Below are 22,794 nucleotides of genomic sequence, written 5' to 3' on the forward strand. Positions count from 1 at the left end.
TAACCAGGTGGTCCTGCTTGTGTTCACCCTCTTAGACACAACTACTTATATGTAGCATAGATTGTTAAAAGGTTCCTTTGTCTTCTTCAACCTGCAGTGCGTGGTCACCTAGTCTGATATGTTAATTCTTAACTCATATGTTTTATACCCACGGGTCAGAAAGGGGTGTTTCTGTCTTCATGCCACGTTCTCTGGGCATTGCTAGTTACGAGGCAAGGTCTGGATTTTACTCAGATCCAATTTAGACAACTAAGTTCACATTTCATCTTCACAAAAACATTCTATTTGATCTGGACATTTTCAACACAACGTACAGTATGCGAACATCAGGTACATATTGTGAAAACTCTTCAAGTTAAAATGTTTTCATTATAATGTTGTCATTTAACTTTTAATAACATAACAAAAACGACATAAATGTTCATATTCCATCTATCGTTATTACCACCATTTTGGCTGACAAAACATATTGTCCCAATGTCCATTTATTGCATGTTACTGTTCTGAGGTAGGTTCTCCATAGGCTCATCATACATTCCATTCCTCACAGTGAGTGAACAAAGGGATTTTGTCTGCTGCTTTAAGATTTACAATGGTGTCATAAACCCCCCCACCTCCATTCCTCTCAATTTATTTTTTATAGTGTGAAGAAAACAATTCAACATATCTGAATAAAATAAAAAGGATATTTTCTTCAAGCGATTTGAGGGAGTGCGCACATGCAGCTATTCTGTGTTGAACGGTGAACAAAGAAACAGGTACTCGTTTATGCTTAATTTAGAGTTATATATGAAACTTTAATAGTGATACAAATGTTGGGCTATATGTTGAGATTTGTAATACACTCTAAGGCTGCATGATCCAACTCTAATGATAAGCTGAATTTCGAAGTCTCATAGCAAAGGGTCTGAATACTTATTTAAATATATACACTGCTCAAAAAAATAAAGGGAACACTAAAATAACACATCCTAGATCTGAATGAATGAAATATTCTTATTAAATACTTTTTTCTTTACATAGTTGAATGCGCTGACAACAAAATCACACGAAAATTATCCAACTTTGATGTAATGTCCTTAAAACAAGTCAAAATGAGGCTCAGTAGTGTGTGTGGCCTCCACGTGCCTGTATGACCTCCCTACAACGCCTGGGCATGCTCCTGATGAGGTGGCGGATGGTCTCCTGAGGGATCTCCTCCCAGACCTGGACTAAAGCATCCGCCAACTCCTGGACAGTCTGTGGTGCAACGTGGCATTGGTGGATGGAACGAGACATGATGTCCCAGATGTGCTCAATTGGATTCAGGTCTGGGGAACGGGCGGGCCAGTCCATAGCATCAATGCCTTCCTCTTGCAGGAACTGCTGACACACTCCAGCCACATGAGGTCTAGCATTGTCTTGCATTAGGAGGAACCCAGGGCCAACCGCACCAGCATATGGTCTCACAAGCGGTCTGAGGATCTCATCTCGGTACCTAATGGCAGTCAGGCTACCTCTGGCGAGAACATGAAGCCCCCCAAAGAAATGCCACCCCACACCATGACTGACCCACCGCCAAACCGGTCATGCTGGAGGATGTTGCAGGCAGCAGAACGTTCTCCACGGTGTCTCCAGACTCTGTCACATGTGCTCATGTGCTCAGTGTGAGCCTGCTTTCATCTGTGAAGAGCACAGGGCGCCAGTGGCGAATTTGCCAATCTTGGTGTTCTCTGGCAAATGCCAAACGTCCTGCACGGTGTTGGGCTGTAAGCACAACCCCCACCTGTGGACGTCGGGCCCTCATACCACCCTCATGGAGTCTGTTTCTGACCATTTGAGCAGACACATGCACATTTGTGGCCTGCTGGAGGTCATTTTGCAGGGCTCTGGCAGTGCTCCTTCTTGCACAAAGGCGGAGGTAGCGGTCCTGCTGCTGGGTTGTTGCCCTCCTACGGCCTCCTCCACGTCTCCTGATGTACTGGCCTGTCTCCTGGTAGCGCCTCCATGCTCTGGACACTACGCTGACAGACACAGCAAACCTTCTTGCCACAGCTCGCATTGATGTGCCATCCTGGGTAAGCTGCACTACCTGAGCCACTTGTGTGGGTTGTAGACTCCGTCTCATGCTACCACTAGAGTGAAAGCACCGCCAGCATTCAAAAGTGACCAAAACATCAGCCAGGAAGCATAGGAACTAGGAACTGAGAACTGGTCTGTGGTCACCACCTGCAGAACCACTCCTTTATTGGGGGTGTCTTGCTAATTGCCTATAATTTCCACCTGTTGTCTATTCCTATTGCACAACAGCATGTGAAATTTATTGTCAATCAGTGTTGCTTCCTAAGTGGACAGTTTGATTTCACAGGAAGTGTGATTGACTTGGAGTTACATTGTGTTGTTTAAGTGTTCCCTTTATTTCTTTGAGCAGTGTATATACACTACCGTTCAAAAGTGTGGGGTCAGTTAGAAATGTCCTTATTTTTAAAGAAAAGCACATTTTTCTCCATTAAACATAACACAACATCAAATTGATCAGAAATACTGTGTAGATAATCATTTACAACATTAACATTGTCTATCGGCCTTCTAGGCAGACACTCTAATGTACTTTTGCTCAGTTTTGCACCGGGGCTTCCCACTCCTCTTACTATTCTGGATAGAGCCAGTTTGCGCTGTTCTGTGAAGGGAGTAGAACACCGCGTTGTATGAGATATTTAGTTTCTTGCCAATTTCTCACATGGAAAGGCCTTAATTTCTCAGAACAAGAATAGACTGAATAGTTTCAGAATAAAGTTTTTTGTTTCTAGCCATTTTGAGCCTGTAATCGAACCCACAAATGCTGATGCTCCAGATATTCAACTAGTCTAAAGAAGGCAAGTTGTATTGCTTATTTAATCAGATCAACAGTTTTCAGCTGTGCTAACATAATTGCAAAAGCGTTTTCTAATGATCAATTAGCCTTTTAAAATGATTAACTTGGATTAGCTAACACAACGTGCCATTGGAACACAGGAGTGATGGTTTCTGATAATGGACCTCTGTACGCCTATGTAGATATTCCATTAAAACTCTACAATACTCATTTACAACATTAACAATGTCTACACTGTATTTCTGATCCATTTTATGTTATTTTAAATGGACAAAGAAATGTGCTTTTCTTTCAAAAACAAGGAGATTTCTAAGTAACCGCAAACTTTTGAATGGCAGTGTACATTTTTTATTGCTAACATCTCTTAAAAATCTGTTTCCACTTTGTCATTATGGGGTATTGTGTGTAGGTTGATAATTTGTATTTATTTAATACATTTTAGAATATGGCTGTATGTAAAATGTGGAAAAGATCAAAGGTTCTGAATACTTTCCGAATGCACTGTATAGGCCCATGGGCTAGGCTACATGAGGCATGCACTGTTTCTTGCCTTAAACTGGGCATTATTCACAAGTGATAGGCTAATATTGTCACCCATCACACTATTCTTGATTTAATCTTGTCTTTACATATACTAAATACTATGTGTGAAATATGTTATGATTTAGAATGGACTATTATCATGCACTCGAAACAGGGGTGGTAGGAAAGAAATACATGTCTTCTATGCACTTAAATAGCAAATGGAGGATACTTTTCCCGTGGTTCATTTTTATGCCAGCTAGGTAGGCTATACTGTTGTAAAGAGAGCCAATGTGTTTAATATTAGGACTTTTCAGAATATAGTAGGCCTAGCCTATAGAAAGCTGATGAGAACCTCCTATTTTTAATAGAGGCCATCACTCTGTTTCTCACACAATTGCATGGCCTAAATGTTGCGCAACATGAGCTCATGTGAAGTGTTTGATTAGATTTTTAATTACATTTGCCTTGATGTCAGTGATTAGAATGCTGAGTACCAGGCAGTTAGCAAGTTTGGTAGGCTACTAATGACCATCAGCATCAGAGCTTGGAGAAGCCTAATTACCATGACTTTTATTTTATTTAACTAGGGAAGTCAGTTAAGAACAAATTCTTATTTTCAATGACAGCCTAGGAACACTGCCTTGTTCAGTGGCAGAAAGTTAGATTTTTACCTTGTCAGCTCGGGGATTCGATCTTGCAACCTTTTGGTTACTAGTCTAACGCTCTATATCCACTAGGCTACCTGCCGCCCTACCACGGCCACGTGTGATTTGACTGCCCTCATGCCTGCTTGTGTGGCGATGATACGATCACAGTAACAGCCCCGGGAGGGGGTTAATGCAGTCTATGGCACAGTTCCCGCATGAAACACTCCAGTATTATGCTTTCTGTCCCCAAAATGTATGCCAGGAGGATTGCAATTTACATCTTTCCATTAAACAGATGATAACATTATATACATAACTAATTAACGTATTGAGTAAAAAAATGTAATGTTTTGGGGGTACTAATTAACCATGAAAACACCAATATAGAACAAAAAAATGCTCTGTGCAATAAAATAACTTAGGTGTGCACATATGTGTGGGGGCAGGATGGTATGCATGTGCGGTCCCTCAGTCCTATCCATTAAATATATTTAAAAAATACCATATATAGGACTTGCCATTGACAGTGGATTTACTCCATTGAAATGAATGACGTAAGTTATTTCAATGCTGATATATAGGGTCTACAGTATGACACATTACACCAGTTATCCATTGACAAATGTGTATTATTTAAAGAGATGTGTTACTAGACTACCATTGATGGTTTTAGTTTAGGTTTCACTACAACTTACCTTACATTCATCTCCACATTCATCTCCATATTCAAGGTCTACTGCATACAAGAAAGATGAATGAATATAAAATATGGTTGGCATCTGTCCCATTGTAACACATCCGCTCAAATAAAATGAGGCTGTTTTTCTTTGAGCCTAATTTATTTATTGTTTTACATGTGTTAATTCCCTTGGCTGTTGGATCAGTGGACTAAACAATTTCCTCTGACTGGTTATGTCCTGTTCTCTCCTCCCTGCCTCATCTGCTCCTTCAGACACTGCCACAGCAGCAAAAGCAGTTTCCCATTGATGTGGCCCTCCAGGAATTCTGAGTGGCATTTGTCTGGATTCTTCCAAGCAAATGGTTTTTGCCTTTTCATATTGAATGAGTCAATTCATAAATGTCTAAGGGTGTGTGAATGTGTTTAACATGCATTCTCCAATGTGAATAAAGCCTTCCCTCTCCATGAGTGATTGTTTGCCTGTGTCAAAAAAAGTTATTTAAATCCCAATAGCACAGTCAGTTTTTATAGTTCTTTAAGATCTAAATTTTTTCTTAGCATAAAAAAAATAAATTTTTTAAAAAGTATACAGGATAAAAGCAACACAACAAAACACAAAGAGAAGCTCGGGAACACATAACTACATACACGATCAAATCCACAGCTGATTGGCATGGAGCGTTCGTCGCTTCAGCATTGGCATCATGGGGTTCAATGCGATAGTCGCAGCCTCATCATAGCAGGCCAAGTCTGGAGAGGGTGGAAAAAGCTTCATCAGTAACGTCATCATACTGGAAATCATTGGTACGCACTCGCACATCGTTCGGCGCTTCATCCCGATCAGGGTCACACTCATCCTGTCCTTTCTCCCCAGACGCAGTGGTAGCAGTGTGGCTGAACTTGCTTGAATCTTCTGAACATTGTATGAGAGCTGTCTTTGTGCAGGGGCAGCTCATTAACCCCAATACTCATCAGGTGTGGGGAGTGTGGCTCAGGTCCCTAATTAGCACACTCATTCACACAACGAGACTAGCGCTCAAAAGGGGTTAACCAATTCAAAGAAAAGGAAGTCACTCCGGGTAAATAAGTAAACCAAAACAGCAAATGCTAGGAATAAATACATTTTAAAGCACTTCTACGTAAATAAATTCAAAATAAAGCACACAAGGGAAAAGGAAATGACTAAATAGAACCATAGGCACAAGTTACACCCATGTGTGTGTGGTGTGTGTGTGTGGAAAGCAACTTTAAACATTTCTCTGTTAACAATATCAATTTAAATGAGCATTTCTTGTGTTGTTTATTATTGTGTGGAGCTGAATGCCAGTCTAATTTCCGTTGCTCGGATAATAGAGATTACTCGAATTTACTTGAAGAGGAATGTTGTATTCGGCCTGGTAAATGGTTTTGACACTGTGATGGCTGATCTGTCGCAAAGTAAACAAACCCTTCAAGGAAAAGAGGCAGCAAGCTTAAAATACATCCCCCATGGCCTCAGACTTCTCTGAGATGCACTTCCTCATACCCTCCCAAAATGTTTAAAGGCCCTTTTAACATACCACTTTAAAATTTTTATTTAACTAGGCAAGTCAGTTAAGAACAAATTCTTATTTACAATGACGGCCTAGGAACAGTGGGTTAACTGCCTTGTTCAGGGGCAGGTCGACAGATTTTTACCTTGTCAGCTCGGGGATTTGATCTAGATAGATTTTGGTTACCGGCCCAATGCTCTAACCTCAAGGCTACCTGCCGCCCCCACTTTATGTTTTTAAAACGTTTACAAGACATAAGCCAGACTATTCTCACAGGAACATGTCTGCAAATGTGTAAAAATGCTCTGGCTTCCAAATGTTACAAGTATTTTGGGTTTGTACATATTACAACTTATGATTTCAAATAGAGTCAGATCAAGTAGAGGTAATATTGTACATGTACAAATTATCTGTTTCACTTGTTTTCTTTAAATTCAGCTACAGTATAGACCACCACAAAAACAACATACTACAATGTTGACAATGTGTTCACATTCTGTATGAACAATGCAGCAATTGTATCGTGGGGGTAATTAGGTTAGTGTAATGGCTGGCTGGTGTACATGGTAGGTCTGCAGGTTATAGAGGCTGAGTCATGGAGTAGCCAACCATTCCTTGTGAAACACACAATCACTTCTCATCACGTAACAACACCATTACAGAAGATTACTTTACTTCAGAAACAAAGTTGAAATGCATTTCAATCAAATGTTGCATGTGTCTTTTAAGGCAGTTTATTGTAGTCATGATGACTATGGGGAATATACTGGTCAAAATAAAAGGCTGCTTTTGTTAGCCTGCAGGTCCAATGTACACCACCACCTCCATCCTTTGAGGTTGAACTATTAAAGCAATAAGGCATGAGAACCCAGGAACTATTGTGTAAATAACACCAGACTACGGGCTATCCTTATGCCCAAGGCAAAGACAAGGGCCAGGGAAACAGCCCTTAGGAGGGTGTTATTCTCGATAATTCCTGGGTTAGAGGGCCTTATTGCTTTTATAAAATGGTTTCCAACCTATAAAAACAATATTAACAACATTTTTTCATTAAAAACGTTATTATATTGAGTAAATTTGGTATCTGATATCTGATATTGGCAGAAAGCTTAAATTCTTGTTAATCTAACTGCACTGTCCAATTTACAGTAGATATTACAGTTAAATAATACCATGCTATTGTTTGAGGAGAGTGCACAGAAATACAATGGCTCATTGGATCAGTCTAAAACGTTGCACATACACTGCTGCCATCTAGTGGACAAAATCTAAATTGCACCTGGGCTGGAATAATAAATTGCCTTTCGCTTGCATTTTTTCTTAATTACAAAAAAGTACAAAATAACAGTTGTTTTTTTCTTTGTATTATCTTTTACCAGATCTAATGTGTTATATTCTCCTACATTCCTTTCACATTTCCACAAACTTCAACGTGTTTGCTTTCAAATGGTACCAAGTATATGCATATCCTTGCTTCAAGGCCTGAGCTCCAGGCAGTTCAATTCGGGAATGTCATTTTAGGCAAAAATGGAAAAAAAGGGGCGGATCCTGCTGGAAACGGCAGATTTTTTTATGGAATATCTACAGAGGTCCATTATCAGCAACCATCCCTCCTGTGTTCCAATGGCACGTTGTGTTAGCTATTCCAAGATTATAATTTTAAAAGGCTAATTGATCAGAAAACCCTTTTGCAATTATGTTAGCACAGCTGAAAACTGTAGCTCTGATTAAAGAAGCAATAAAATTGGCCTTCTTTAGACTAGTTGATTATCTGGAGCACCAGCATTTGTGGGTTCGATTACAGGCTCAAAATGGCCAGAAACAAAATACCTTACTTCTGAAACTCATCTGTCTATTCTTGTTCTGAGAAATGAAGGCTATTCCACGTCAGAAATTGCCAAGAAACTGAAGTACACTGTGTACTACTCAATTCACAGAACAGCGCAAAAATAGGAGTTGGAGGCCCTGGTGCACAACTGAGCAAGAAGACAAGTACATTAGAGTGTCTTCTCTTAAGGATCCGCCCCTTTTTTTTCAAATTTCACCTAAAATTACATTCCTAAATCTAACTGCCTGTAACTCAGGCCCTGAAGCAAGGATATGCATATTCTTGGTACATTTGAAAATAAACACTTTGAAGTTTGTGGAAATATGAAAGGAATGTAGGAGAATGAAACACAATATATCTGGTAAAAGATAGTACAAAAAAAACGTTATTTTGTATTTTTTTTGTACCATCATCTTTGAAATGCAAGAGAAAGGCAATAATGTATTATTCCAGCACAGATGCAATTGAGATTCTGGACATTAGATGTCAGCAGAGTATGTGAAAAGTTGTAGACTGATCCAATGAACCATTGCATTTATGTTCAAAATTGTCTATCAAGACTGCCCAAATGTGCCTAATTTGTTTATTAATAATCTTTTCATGTTCAAAACGGTGCATCTCCTCAAACAATTGCATGGTATTATTTCACTGTAATAGCTACTGTAAATTGGACAGTGCAGTTAGATTAACAAGAATTTAAACTTCCTGGGAAATGTTCTTGCTACTTACAACCTCATGCTAATTGCATTAGCCTACGTTAGCTCAACCATCCCGTGGACGGGACACCGATCCCGAATTTGTGGAGTGGTTTAAAAACGAGTTTTAATGACTCCAACCTAAGTGTATCTAAACGTCCGACTTCAACTGTATATTATTTAACAATATGATATTATATAACATAACATCAGGCATCATCTCCAGGGAGAGGATGTACTTAAATAATTTTGGGTCGTAAGTAGGGTAACCATTTATCTTCCTAATCATGAATAATGTTTCAAACCATTTTGCAACTCTCACGCAGTGAATTGAGTTCAGATGGAATTGACCCCAACCCTACTTGAGCATGCATCATTCTGTCTTGGAAACCTGAAATGATGGCGATCCACACACCCTGGTAGAGCAAACAAACTGTCAGCACTTTGAGAAAGATAAGTATTATGACGTATACAGAGGACCAACAACGACTTCTAAAATATAATGGCTTGATGTAAGGTAATTGTAATATCTAGTGATAAAAGGGAACAGTAGTAAATCAAATCTTATCTTTGTTGAGCTGTTATTGCTCTTTTGTTTACCCCAGTCCACAGATGGATGGTGTGCCAGGGAACATAATCAAACACGTCCCTGTGGTGTTCCTCAACGTAATCAGGGTGACACACTGAAAAAGGAAGCAATCTAACAAAAGAAATAAAGAACTACGCTGGGTGGCGTGCTAATTGAGTGATACATCTGGATGATTTGATTTAGTGTGAGGTTGTCTGAGCATAGATATTCAGGTCTTGGACAATGCAGATGAGTAAGCTATACCTACAAGTGCATAGACCACAATGATGTTCAACCATCCTGAAAATGCTCAATAACACTAACCAAATAACACTCACACCAGAACATTTTGACTCTATATGGAACACAACAACCGTTTTTCACATTCCATTTACCTCAGTATATTTAATATTCTGTCAGTGACATTTATGACTGATTGGTGGTGTAGTCAGCTAAAATACTTGGTTCTAATCCCACATTGGGCAGATATCGTTAGGGCGGCAGGTAGCCTAGTGTTTAGAGTGTGGGGCCACTTACTGAAAGGTTGCTGGTTCAAATATCTGAGTTGACAATGTGAAAAATCTGTCCATGTACCCTTGAGCAAGGCACGGCTGATCCTGTAAAACAACACGTTTCACTGCACCTATCTGGTGTATGTGACAATAATATACACAGAGTGTTCAAAACATTAGCAGTGCCTTCCTAATATTGAGTTGCACCCCCTTTTGACCTCAGAACAGCCTCAATTCGTCAGGGGATAGACCCTACAAGGTGTGAAAAACATTCCACAGGGATGCTGGCCCATGTTGATGCCAATGCTTCCCAGCGTTCTGTCAAGTTGGCTAAATGTATTTTGGTCCACCACCCATTCTTTATACAAACAGGAAACTGTTGAGTGTGAAAGACCCAGCAGCATTGCAGTTCTTGACACACTCAAACCGCTGTGCCTGGTACCTTTTGCCCATTCACCCTCTGAATGGCACACAATTCATGTCTCAATTGTCTCAAGCCTTAAAAATCAATCTTTAACCTGTCTCCTCCCCGTAATCTACACTGATTGAAGTGGATTTAAAAAGTGACAGTAAGGTATCATAGTTTTCACCTGGTCAGTCATTGTCATGGAAAGAGCAGGCTTTGCACCTCTCAGTGGATAGAACAGTTTGTTCCAAAAATGGCATCTTTGGCCATAAAGTGTTCCAAGCTGATAAAACATTAATTGAATAACTCTGCTGCATCCTCGTCTTGCCCAAAGGAACATTATGTTCATGCCTCTGAGGTAAAAGTCGGGGTTAAGGATTTACATCAATGCCCCTTTATACCGCCTCTGTCTGAATGGGTTAGAGTAAAACAGGCCAGAGAATAAGGAAGGAGAAAGTAAATATGGCCATATCTGAAGGTGATTTTCCAGCCTATTGCCAGGTGTGAAATAGAAAATCCAACACCACCTCACAATGGTGATTCTATACATCCGGTATCATTTCCTCAAGGGGCTCATGGTCATTGTATGGTGAGAGCTTTTTTCACTGTGGAATGTCTTTTTCTGATTTCAGAAAACCAATTACATTGCAGCAACAGAAGCAAATGATTGTGAACTGAGGAATGGTACCGTCTGACAAATGACTGGACACTGCTCCCTGTGAGCAATTGATTGAAGACACATTTCACCCTAAGCAGGGAAGCCAGCCATTTTAGAGTATTGCAACTAATTCAGTGTCAAGGCATTTGGTCTTATCCTGAAAAATGATAAGGACAAAAATTAAGACAAAGTCATAAAATACCCTTAAGCCCTAACTATTGTGTCAATGAATGTCTTTCCATTCATTGTGGCTCCCAGTGTAATAATTCATCCCGGAGAAACTTTAGATTTATGACAGAATTGACTAACACTTCCTCATCAACTTCCAGATCTAAAACAAATGCAGGCCCCTCATTGCCGCTAACATGATTGAGGAGAACACAATGGAATGATAAGATTGCCTGACGGGTAGCAACCAGGGGAGGGAGCCAGCACACAATACAAGGCCACAAGGCCAAGCTTGTCAATGTTTAAAATATCATATTCTTAATCCATGGCCATTGTCACATCTAAGGCTGTTGCAGTGACCTTATTGCCACCATACCGGCAGTCATGAGTCATGCCCGCAGTAAAATTCCACATAACCGTTGAGAAAATGTCCTCTTATGCATTCTGGACATGCACTGGTAGTACCCAACTCACTAACGACCATCAGTTAGTCAATGGCCTGGTACTCTACTGTCCCTCTAACCACTCTGACATAAATGCAATCCAAAATCACATCAAATACTTGTCATCAAAACAGTATCTTGCTTTTAAAACTCACCTCACTGAATGATCAATTTGAAAAAAAGAAGTTCAACAACAGGTTGAAACTGAGTGGAAATCATAGGCTTTGAAACAACATGCACAATGACTAACATGCTGACCACACCGCTTGCGTTGTGTGCGCGAGCGTTGCAAAATAAATGTACATGTTGTTCAATCATTGCACTCACACTGCTCGCACGTATCTGCGTAGCCAGGCTATAAAATAGAACTTGGTTCTATTTGTGGCGCTTGATGAGCTGCAAGTCCTTCCTCCCCCATCTCCTCATTGTTTTTTTGAAGCACAAACCCACATGGGTGATTGAAAGATTAACTGAGGGCAACACTCCAGTCCAGTTGGTGATGGTAATGCACCTTAAAGTTGGTTGCCAACCGCCACATAAAGTCCAAAGAAGAAGAAGCCTGACGGAGGAGAGAGTACTAGAAACAAACTCGGTTGACACTTTTATCTTTGGCTTAATTGTTGGAGTAGAAGACCTTGTGCAGTTCAGGTAAAATAACAACCCAATGTTTATATCCCAGGACAAATTAGCTTGCAACAGCAAGCTAGCTAGCTAATTTGCCATACATTTTTTATGCTTTTCGACCTGTCCTCAAATTAAATATAGTTGGTTCAGAGTTTGTTTTGATATTTCAACCTGCGTGTCGTGATTGCGTCTGGTGTGGGTGGACAAAATCAACATGTGCACGAACGTCGTGTGGTTCACGACTCAGCAGAAAAACAAAGAAAACTGATTTAAACTGTCTTTGGTACATAATTGGTCAAGCCTCTTCTCCAAAATTAAACACATTCTCGTAATCAATCGCCTTTGAGTGTGGACTGTATTATTAGGCATACTGGATGGACTGGTTACCATATGCTACGCTCCAAAAATGTATATCCATGAGTCTGGGAGAGAATGTCATCATTTGATGAGAGAACAGCGTGTGCAGTATGAGGCAAGGAACAGAGTGCAAGCTTTTTTTCACGACTTTCTCAAATCATCAATAGCCTATAGTCTCATCATACAGCCCATATTTGCCAAGGAAGAGTACATGATCAGTGAATATATTCAATGTACAGGCTACAATGCGGGGATCTCATGCGTGGTAATAATTACAGTACATGTATATAGGACTTGCATCCTTGGCACAAAAGTTATTATATTCTACTCAATCCATAGGCTTCATTAATGCCATTCAGACTTGAAGTTGATACGACAACTATGATAGCTGAGGTTCATAGATTGGTATGAATATTATTTCAGAACCTAACGTTTTAGGGTCCATACACAGATCGGCTACATATTGTAGCTAGCTAAACATCCATAGGCATACAGTTATTTTTATCCTCCACTACACAATAAGCAAGTAAATAGCTAGCTAGCTATGTTACTTCAGCTGCATTGCGCGGCAAGTTTACACAATAGTTCATTCAATTTGCAGTAAATGCTTTAGCTAGCTAGATTCTTTAAATCCACTGTTTCCCAAGAAGACAGCCTGGTTTGCTGGTTTTCTCAAGAGTCCTAAAACATTAAACAACACAAATTACAATGTCATACTGTACTCATGTCATAACGCTAGCTGGCTAATGTTAGCTTGTCAGTTAACCTTTTGTCAATCTAGGGGGTGCTGTTTCCACTTTGGAAAATATCGTCTCCAAATTAAACTGCCTCATACTCAATTCTTGCTTGTACAATATGCATATTATTATTACTATTGGATAGAAAACACTCTCTAGTTTCTAAAACCGTTTGAATTATTTCTCTGAGTGAAACATAAGTCATTCTGCAGCTCACTTCCTGTCAAGAAGTGAGATTTCTGAAATTGAGGTCTCTGTTCCAGGGTCGGTTTATAAATGCCCTTATAAGGTATGGGCCTACATGCACTGCATACGCCTTCCCCTACATTTACATTTACATTTAAGTCATTTAGCTGACGCTCTTATCCAGAGCGACTTACAAATTGGAAAGTTCATACATATTCATCCTGGTCCCCCCGTGGGGAATGAACCCACAACCCTGGCGTTGCAAGCGCCATGCTCTACCAACTGAGCCACACGGGACCCTAGATGTCAGTAAGCGGTGAGACTTTGAATGGAGCGGATAGCACCATCTGGGGGAGTATAAAACCTCTTGGAACGGAAGTATCGACCTTTTCGACGAGGCGCCTGACGCAGCAGGGACACCGGCATGGCTTCTTCAAAAGCTTTCGGTTTAGCAGTTCTATATCTCCGGCTCTGATTTAATTTGTTTTTTGTCTTAAAAACTTCATAAGGCAGTTAATTTAAACCGACTTATAGCAGTTTATAGCAGTTTATTGCGATTTTCCTGGATTTCTTTGTGACGCGCTTTCACGAGTTGGACACCTCTCCAGTGGGTGGCTAACGTTAGCGGCTATTTCGAGAGGACAAGAGGACATCTTTCAACCCAAAGACGATTGTTCTGGAGAAAGGACACCTTGCCCAAGATTCTGATGGAAGCTCAGCTAATAGTAAGCAGTCTTTATGCTGTTAATTCGTACTTATGTTGACAAATGTCAAATAATAATTCCGCCATGAATTATGGTGCGGTCTCGCTTTAGCGCACGCTGTATTGCGCAGTAACGTTCATTTTAAAAATCGAAAACAGCGATTGCATTAAGAACTAATTTATCTTTCATTTGCTGTCCAACTTGTATTTTTTAGTCAAGTTTATGAATAGTTTTCGATTAGAATAGGTTCCTCTCCAAGATGGCGCAGGACAGATTTCTTGAAGTTTTGGCCACTATTCACATTGTATAACCACGATTTGTGCCGCTAAATATGCACATTTTCGAACAAACTCTATATGCATTGTGTAATATGATGTTATAGGACTGTCATCTGAAGAATTCTGAGAAGGTTAGTGAAAAAATTAATATCTTTTGGTGGCTTATACTTATCGCTATGTTTTTGCTTGAATCAATGCTGTTGTGATGTTTGCTATTGTGGTAAGCTAATATAACGTTATATTGTGTTTTCGCTGTAAAACACTTAGAAAATCTGAAATATTGTCTGGATTCACAAGATCTGTGTCTTTCAATTGCTGTACGCTGTGTATTTTTAAGAAATGTTTTATGATGAGTAATTAGGTAATACACGTTGCTCTCTGTAGTTATTCTAGTCGCGTTGGTGAGAGTTGTGATGGTGGCTGCAATGGTAAACTATGATTTATACCTGAAATATGCACATTTTTCTAACAAAACATATGCTATACAATAAATATGTTATCAGACTGTCATCTGATGAAGTTGTTTCTTGGTTAGTGGCTATTTATATCTTTATTTGGTCGAATTTGTGATAGCTACTGATGGAGTAAAAAAATGGTGGAGTAAAAAAAAGTGGTGTCTTTTGCTAACGTGGTTAGCTAATAGATGTACATATTGTGTCTTCCCTGTAAAACATTTTAAAAATCAGAAATGATGGCTGGATTCACAAGATCTGTATCTTTCATCTGGTGTCTTGGACTTGTGATTTAATGATATGTAGATGCTAGTATTTACTTGTGACGCTATGCTAGGCTATGCTAGTCAGCTTTTTTACTGTGGGGGGTGCTCCCGGATCCGGGTTTGGGAGGAATTAGAGGTTAATTTGCTAATTAGCGATTTTTGTAAATTAACTTTATGACAAAAAAATATGGACAATCGTTTGTCTCTACATTAACTAACATATTCCACTCAATTGTACATTTTTAGCTTGACTCGTTATGACGTTATAATTACTTACATTTGATTCCCCCGTAATGATTTGTCAGCCATCTTTGCTGAAGAAAGTCACCAGGGACGGGTGGCTCATGTCAAATTCGTCATTGGAAACACTAGATATGATTCGTCATATAAAAACCTTTGGACCCAAATGCATAATGAGTGCTCTAACTCCCCCTTGTGGTGGTCTGGAGCAATGAAGCCGTGACACTGGGTACCTCTAAGTCCCGCGGTGTAAGCTCGCAACTTTTAAAGGAGGAACCACTGTATATGTTTTGATTTCTAAGGATTCTAAAATGTATATCATTCACACCTAAAGTTGCCAAATACACTACAATACCAAGAGTATGTGCCCTTCAAACATCTCATTCCAAAATCATGGGTATTATTATGGAGTTGGTCCCCCCCTTCGCTGCTATAACAGCACTCCATTCTTCTGCGGGGACATGCTACCATTCAGCTACAAGAGCATTAGTGAGGTCGGGCACTGATGTTGTGCGATTAGCAGTTGCCATACATGGCGGTGATGCAACCAGTCAGGATGCTCTCGATGGTGCAGCTGTAGAACTTTTGGAGGATCTGAGGACCTATGCCAAATTCTATGCTGTAGCGTTAAGATTTCCCTTCACTGGAACTAAGGGCCCTAGCCTGAACCATAAAAACAGCCCGGGAGTGAGTGTTGTAGCTGAGGACAGCCTATATTTATGCGCTACACTTCAACACTCGGCGGTCCCGTTCTGTGAGCTTGTGTGACCTACCATTTCTGTATGGACATCGCTTTGTGCATGGGGGCATTGTCATGCTGAAACAGGAAAGGGCCTTCCCCAAACTGTTGCCACAACGTTGGACGCACAGAATCATCTAGTATGTCATTGTAAATAAAATAAAATTGTAGTGGTGTTGCGATGGTGCCACATTGAAAGTCACTGAGCTCTTCAGTAAGGCCATTCTACTGCCAATGTTTGTCTATGGAGATTGCATGGCTATGCACTCAATTTTATTCACCTGTCAGTAACGGGTATGGCTGAAATAGCCGAAGTCACTTAAATCAATAGAACCCTTCTCACTAACAAGCTGACAGTCCTCCCATTGCTTTTCAGAGCAACTTTAATGCATTTTAAGGGATAGAGGTGGATTGTGTGTGCGTGCGTGGTTTTGTTCCATATTGACAGGTCTCATGGATAAGATGTGTTTTCAGTGCCATTTTGAGAGCAGTGGCTAAAATAATCCCAAACAGAGCAGAGGTGATTTTGCTTTCAGACAGCTGTGAAAATTGTTTGCTGCTGCATCCTAGCATCAAAGACATCCAAGTGGAATCTAACAGCCCTTTTCACTCACCCAATTTACTGCAGCTGACACCATCGTATAACAGGGCGTAAGGTACAGTGTTAGCAGGTTGGCGGGCTAAAGTCTGACCATGTGGGTAGCTTCCAACGATACTCTTGATATTCTTGTATAAATTACATGAACTGACCCTCACCGTCACCCACTAACATAATTTTCTCAGACACTTGTTAAAGGTATCTTTAATGACATACAAAATGCACTGTAGATCAAGGCTTTGTTTATATCAGCCTAAAGCCATTGATCTTCATAGAAAAAAACATTTACCATGAACCATTTTCATCTGAAGAACCCTTTTTGGTAGACAAGGGTTATTTGTATGGCAAAGGGATCTACCTAGAACCTTTAACATCTGTGAGAGTTCAGTGACCAGCCGGAGGAAGACGACACGACAGCACCCTCCTCAGGATATAGGTACTCAGTGTAAAGCCAATTGGTACACACCTAGGCCCACTAATTGCTTTGTGTCTTCCTCTATATAGGTGTGCCAGGAGAGGAGCTGTGGGAGAATTGGGAATAGAGACGGGGACCTGGGAGGAAGTCGGATTTTAGAGAGAAAGCTTCGTTTACTGGGTCACCTTGGCTCTCTGTTATCAAAGGCAGGTGTCGTGTCTTTGGCTATGCCGGATTAAGTGTTATGACATGCTATTCTATAAAATACTTTCTCTGTAATTAATATTACCTGATTGAACTAATCATGTAAATGTAATTAACTAGAGAGGAGGGGCACCACTAAATAATATTTATAGAGCTGTTATCTTCCGAATAAACTCTTAAAGGCCTAATAATATGTTACATCAATAGCAGTCAATATTAATCGTCACCTTATTTCAGTCTCATCTGAAAGTTGTAAATTCTTGGTTATCTTCACGAACTTTATTGCACCCATTCCTGAGTTGGTTGTTCCAGTTTAGATGATTTAGGTAGTCTCATTGATTAATATTTCCTATCCTGGGAGTTATTTTGAATGCAGGTTAAGAGTGTGGATTCTGCTAGTTATTACAGTTCACTTTGCAAGCCAGCATAATGTGACTAGTAGACCTCATATGCCTGTATTCTAGGGGTTTCCTAACACCACTGTGTGTATATACAGTGGCTTGCTTGCGAAAGTATTCACCCACCTTGGCATATTTCCTATTTTGTTGCCTTTCAACCTGGATCATTGTGTATCATTTGATTTACACAACATGCCAACCACTTTGAAAATACTAAATATTTTTTATTGTGAAACAAGAAATAAGACAAAAAAACAGAACTTGCGCGTGCATAACTATTCACACCCCCCCACCACCTTTTGCAGCAATGACAGCTGCAAGTCTATTGGAGTATGTCTCTATTGGCTTGGCACATCTAGCCAATGGGATTTTTGCCCACTATTCAAGGAAAAACTGCTCCAACTCCTTCAAGTTGGATGGGTTCCGCTGGTGTACAACAATCTTTAAGTCATACCACAGATTCTCAATTGGATTGAGGTCTGGGCTTTGATTAGGCCAAGACATTTAAATGTTTCCCCTTAAACCACTCAAGTGTTGCTTTAGCAGTATTCTTAGGGTCATTGTCCTGCTGGAAGCTGACCCACCGTCCCAGTTTCAAATCTCTGGAAGACTGAAACAGGTTATCCCTCAAGAATTTCCCTGTATTTAGCGCCATCCATCATTCCTTCAATTCTGACCAGTTTCCCAGTCCCTGCCGATAAATAACATCCCCACAGCATGATGCTACAACCTCCTTGCTTCACTGTAGGGATGGTTTTCTCGGGGTAATGTGAGGTGTTGGGTTTGTGCCAGATATAGCATTTTCCTTGATGGTCAAAAAGCTCAATTTTAGTCTCATCTGACCAGAGTACCTTCTTCCATATGTTTGGGGAGTCTCCCACATGCCTTTTGGCGAACACTAAACGTGTTTGCTTATTTTTTTCTTTAATCAATGGCTTTTTTCTGTCCACCCTTCCGTAAGGCCCAGCTCTGTGGAATGTATGGCTTAAAGTGGTCCTATGGACAGATACTCCAATCTCCGCTGTGGAGCTTTGCAGCTCCTTCAGGTTTATCTTTGGTCTCTCTGTTGCCTCTGATTAATGCCCTCCTTGCCTGGTCCGTGAGTTTTGGTGGGCGGCCCTCTCTTGGCAGTTTTGTTTTAGTGCCATATTCTTTCTATATTTTAATAATGTATTTAATGGTGCTCTGTGGGATGTTCAAAGTTTCTGATATTTTTTATAACCCAACCCTGATCTGTACTTCTCCACAACTTTGTCCCAGACCTGTTTGGAGAGCTCCTTGGTCTTCACTCAACAAGCTGTATAGGGCCATCAGCAAACAAGAAATTGCTCACCCAGAGGTGATGCTCATAGTGGCTGGTGATTTTAATGAAGGAAAACTGAAATCTGCCTTACCTTTCTAACAGTCTGTCACCTGTAAAAACCTATAGATCACCTTTCCTCCTCACACAGAGACATATACGAAGCTCTCCCTCACCCTCCATTTGGTAAATCTGACCATAACTCTATCCTCCTGATTCCTGCTTACAACCAAAAACTAAAATAGGAAGTACCAGTGACGCGCTCAATACTGAAGTGGTCCAACGATGCGAAGCTACAGGACTGTTTTACTAGCACAGACTGGAATATGATTTGTGACTCATCCGATCATATTGAGGAGTTTACCACATCAGTCACCGGGTTAATAATTTCAGTGACGTCATTGTCCCCACAGTGACCGTATGAACATATCCCGACCAGAAGTCATGGATAACAGACAACATCCTCACTGAGCTAAAGGCTAGAGCTGCCGCTGTCAAGGAGCGGGACACTAACCCGGATGCTTTTAAGTAATCCCGCTACGCCCTCCATCAAACAGGCATAGCATCAATACTGGACTAAGATGGAATCCTACTACACCGGCTCTGACTTTCGTCCGATGTGGCAGGGATTGCAAACTATCACGGACCACAAAGGGATACGCAGCCGCGAGCTGCCCAGTGACGCGAGCCCACCAGACCACCTAAATGCCTTTTATGCTCACTTCGAGGAAAGCAACACTGGACGATGCATGGTAGCACAAGCTGTTCCAGACGAATGTGTGATCACTCTCTCTGTAGCCGATGTGAGTAAGACCTTTAAACAGGCTAACATTCAGATTACCAGGAAACGTACTCCGAGTATGCGCTGACCAGCTGGCAAGTGTTTTCACTGACATTTTCAACCTTTCCCTGATCCAGTCTGTAATAGCTACATAAAAGCTACATGTTTCAAGCAGACCACCATAGTCCCTGTCCCCAAAAATGCCAAGGTAACCTGTCTAAATAACTCACATCTGTAGCCATGAAATGTTTTGAAAGTCTGGTCATGGCTCACATCAACACCATTATCCTAGACACCCTGGACCCACTCCAGTTTGGATACCACCCCAACAGATCCACAGATCCCCCTCCACACTGCCCTTTCCCACTTGGACAAAAGGAACACCTACGTGAGAGTGCTGTTAATTGACTACAATGCAGCATTCAACACCAGGGGACTAAACATATCCCTCTGCAACTGAATCCTGGACTTCCAGACGGGATGCCCCAGGTGGTGAGGGTAGGCAACAACACATCTGCCACGCTGACCCTCAACACGGGGGCCCCTTGGGTGCGTGCTTAGTCCCCTCCTGTCCTCCCTGTTAACACACGACTGCGTGGCCAAGCACGACTCCAACACCCTCGTTAAGTTTGCCGACAACACAACAGTGGGAGGAGGCCAGGACAACAACCTCTCCCTCAACGTCAGCAAGACAAAGCTGATTGTGCACTACAAGAAACGGAGGGCCGCGCACTCCCCCATTCACATTGACAGGGCTGTAGTGGAGCAGGTCGAGAGCTTCAAGTTCCTCTGTGTCCACATAACTAAGGATCTATCATGGACCAAACACACCAACACAGTCATGAAGAGGGCATGACAATGCCTCTTTCCCCTCAGGAGGCTGAAAAGATTTGGCATGGGCCCTCAGATCCTCAAAAGGCTCTACAGCTGCACCACTGAGAGCATCTTGACTGGCTGCATCACCACTTGGTATGGCAACTGCTTGCATCCAACCGCAAAGAACCAACAGGACCCTGAACAGCTTCTACGTTTAGCAATAAGACTGTTAAAAAGTTAGTTAACCAAATAGCTACCCAGACTATTTAACTAACTGCATTGACACGTTTTGCACTCATCCCATACATTGCTGCTACTATTTACAACGTATCACTTTATCACTAAACACTTGTGGTTTACGAAGCATATAACAAATAATGTTTGATTTGATCAAAGCTATAGCCCCAGGATAAACAATGGATGAAATACCAATCAAGATCCACCTGTACCATACTGAATACGAATCTGGTGATGAAACAAATGCATTGGTACCCAGAGAGAAAACCCTGCCTGGTGCCACCACTCTGTCAAATAGACTTTTGTTCTCTTTTTTTTTGGTGTGAAATGATGCAGCAAGACCTCTGCTGCAGGTCCCAGTGGACAAAGCACAAGTACAAGAGGAGGTGCGCAACCAACAGCATTCATTGAGACAGACAGACTGCAAAGGAGAGAGAAGAGTGTGAGAGAGAGAGAGAGAGCAATACAGAGAGAACAAGAGAGAGCGTAGAGTTGTTAGAGGTTGAATGAGACCCACATTCTAGAAGTCTCTCTTTCTGACTTAGGTCATACCAATCTCCATTTGTTTCAGTTTGCTTGCCATACTCAATGTTTGCACAATAAAAACCTGTGACATTTCAAAACCACTCTGTATATATGGACTATACACATTGATAACCTATCGCAAGTTTGGGCTGGCTATACCCTAACATTGCAGACTATGTATTATAACTTTTTCATTCAGGAACAATGTGTGACAACGACTTGTATTGAGAGTGACTGCTGTTCCTAAACTCTGCACGCTCAGCTGAACAGCAGCAATCCTCAGGTGGAATAGTGAGCTGGTGCTGACAAGGTAAGTCAGATTTAGGACTTGGGAGGAATTTCCCACTGGGCATCTTTCAGCACTAGAGCTGCGGACGGGGAACGATGAAACATTCAGATTCAGGGAGACATACAGAATGTAAAACCCAGCATCATCAGCACAGCGTTATTCTCATCACCAAATGTCACAGATTTATATTATTATCTGGTTTAGAAAGTAAAGAGACAACCTGTATAACACTCTTCATACAGCAAATTTATAGTAGGTTATAACGTTTTTATTTGCACTAATAAAACCATGTCACTAGATTCAGAACTAGATTCAAAGTAATGGAGGTGTGTGTGTGTGTTCATATCCATACCCAAGACCGTAATCAGCCAATCAAAAACCGTTATGAACATAAATCCAATAAAAACAAAACACATGGGTACAGCCTACTGAAACTGGTTATATAGCCTACTGAAACCGACCATTCTTACCGCAGTAAATTATCAGCAGGCTGGTCAGTAGCACCGCAGCCCAGAAAGTTGAAGACATTCTTGGCCAGGCAGTGACATTCCTCCACCGACCCAGTTTACAAGACGAAGCCATTGAGTTCCCCAGAGTAAAAAGAAATTGAAAATTCACCAGCCAGGTCACCCTCGGAGGCAACGGCTCTCGCCACGAGTAATCCGCCCAAAATCTCCAGAGCGCACTAGTCCCAGATAAACCCCGGTGTCCGAGTATACGTAATGCACTGTGAAACGGAATGATGTTTAGTTCGTGATGAGTGTCCTTTACGATGGTAAATGTTCTTTAGATAGCAAATTATCTAACCACAAATTAGACATAAATGATTCCAAGCTGATTCCTTCTTCCCTGAGAATGGATAGAATGTATTCAAAGCAGGATGTTGACATCTCCCCCAAAAAATGCTTTGGAGGAGGAAATGTTCCCGCAACCTCGTGCCACTCACCTGAGGCAATCTTGGTCACAGAGATTGAAACAAAGTGGAGAAATCTTGTAAAATGAATACTTTGAAGAAGTAAGAAAGGGAAGAAATATAGTGATATTCAAATGATGACAGATTGGCACAACAGTGCGTGTGAAAACAGTGCAACATGAAAAGCGAGAGAACATGCTTTTTGAGATAATGTGCAAAG

At 41.0% G+C, this 22,794-nt stretch overlaps 1 protein-coding gene across 2 annotated transcripts in view; it reads right to left on the reverse strand.

Annotated features, from left to right (window-relative positions):
* Positions 1–22,582, reverse strand: part of LOC139530246 (chemokine-like protein TAFA-5) — a 210,727-nt gene extending 188,145 nt beyond the window's left edge. The window contains exon 1 of one of the 2 annotated variants that reach the window (XR_011665984.1): positions 22,132–22,568. Coding sequence is in view for 1 of the 2 variants with exons in the window: in XM_071326461.1 (XP_071182562.1) it covers positions 22,132–22,243 (112 nt within the window). In the remaining variant the exon portion in view is untranslated. Of the gene's footprint in view, positions 1–22,131 lie in introns of both variants that reach the window. The other variant, XM_071326461.1, reaches the window with a different exon arrangement.
* Positions 22,583–22,794: the final 212 nt, after the last annotated feature.

The sequence above is a fragment of the Salvelinus alpinus genome, chromosome 9, assembly GCF_045679555.1.
Source record: "Salvelinus alpinus chromosome 9, SLU_Salpinus.1, whole genome shotgun sequence".
NCBI classification, from domain to species: domain Eukaryota; kingdom Metazoa; phylum Chordata; class Actinopteri; order Salmoniformes; family Salmonidae; genus Salvelinus; species Salvelinus alpinus.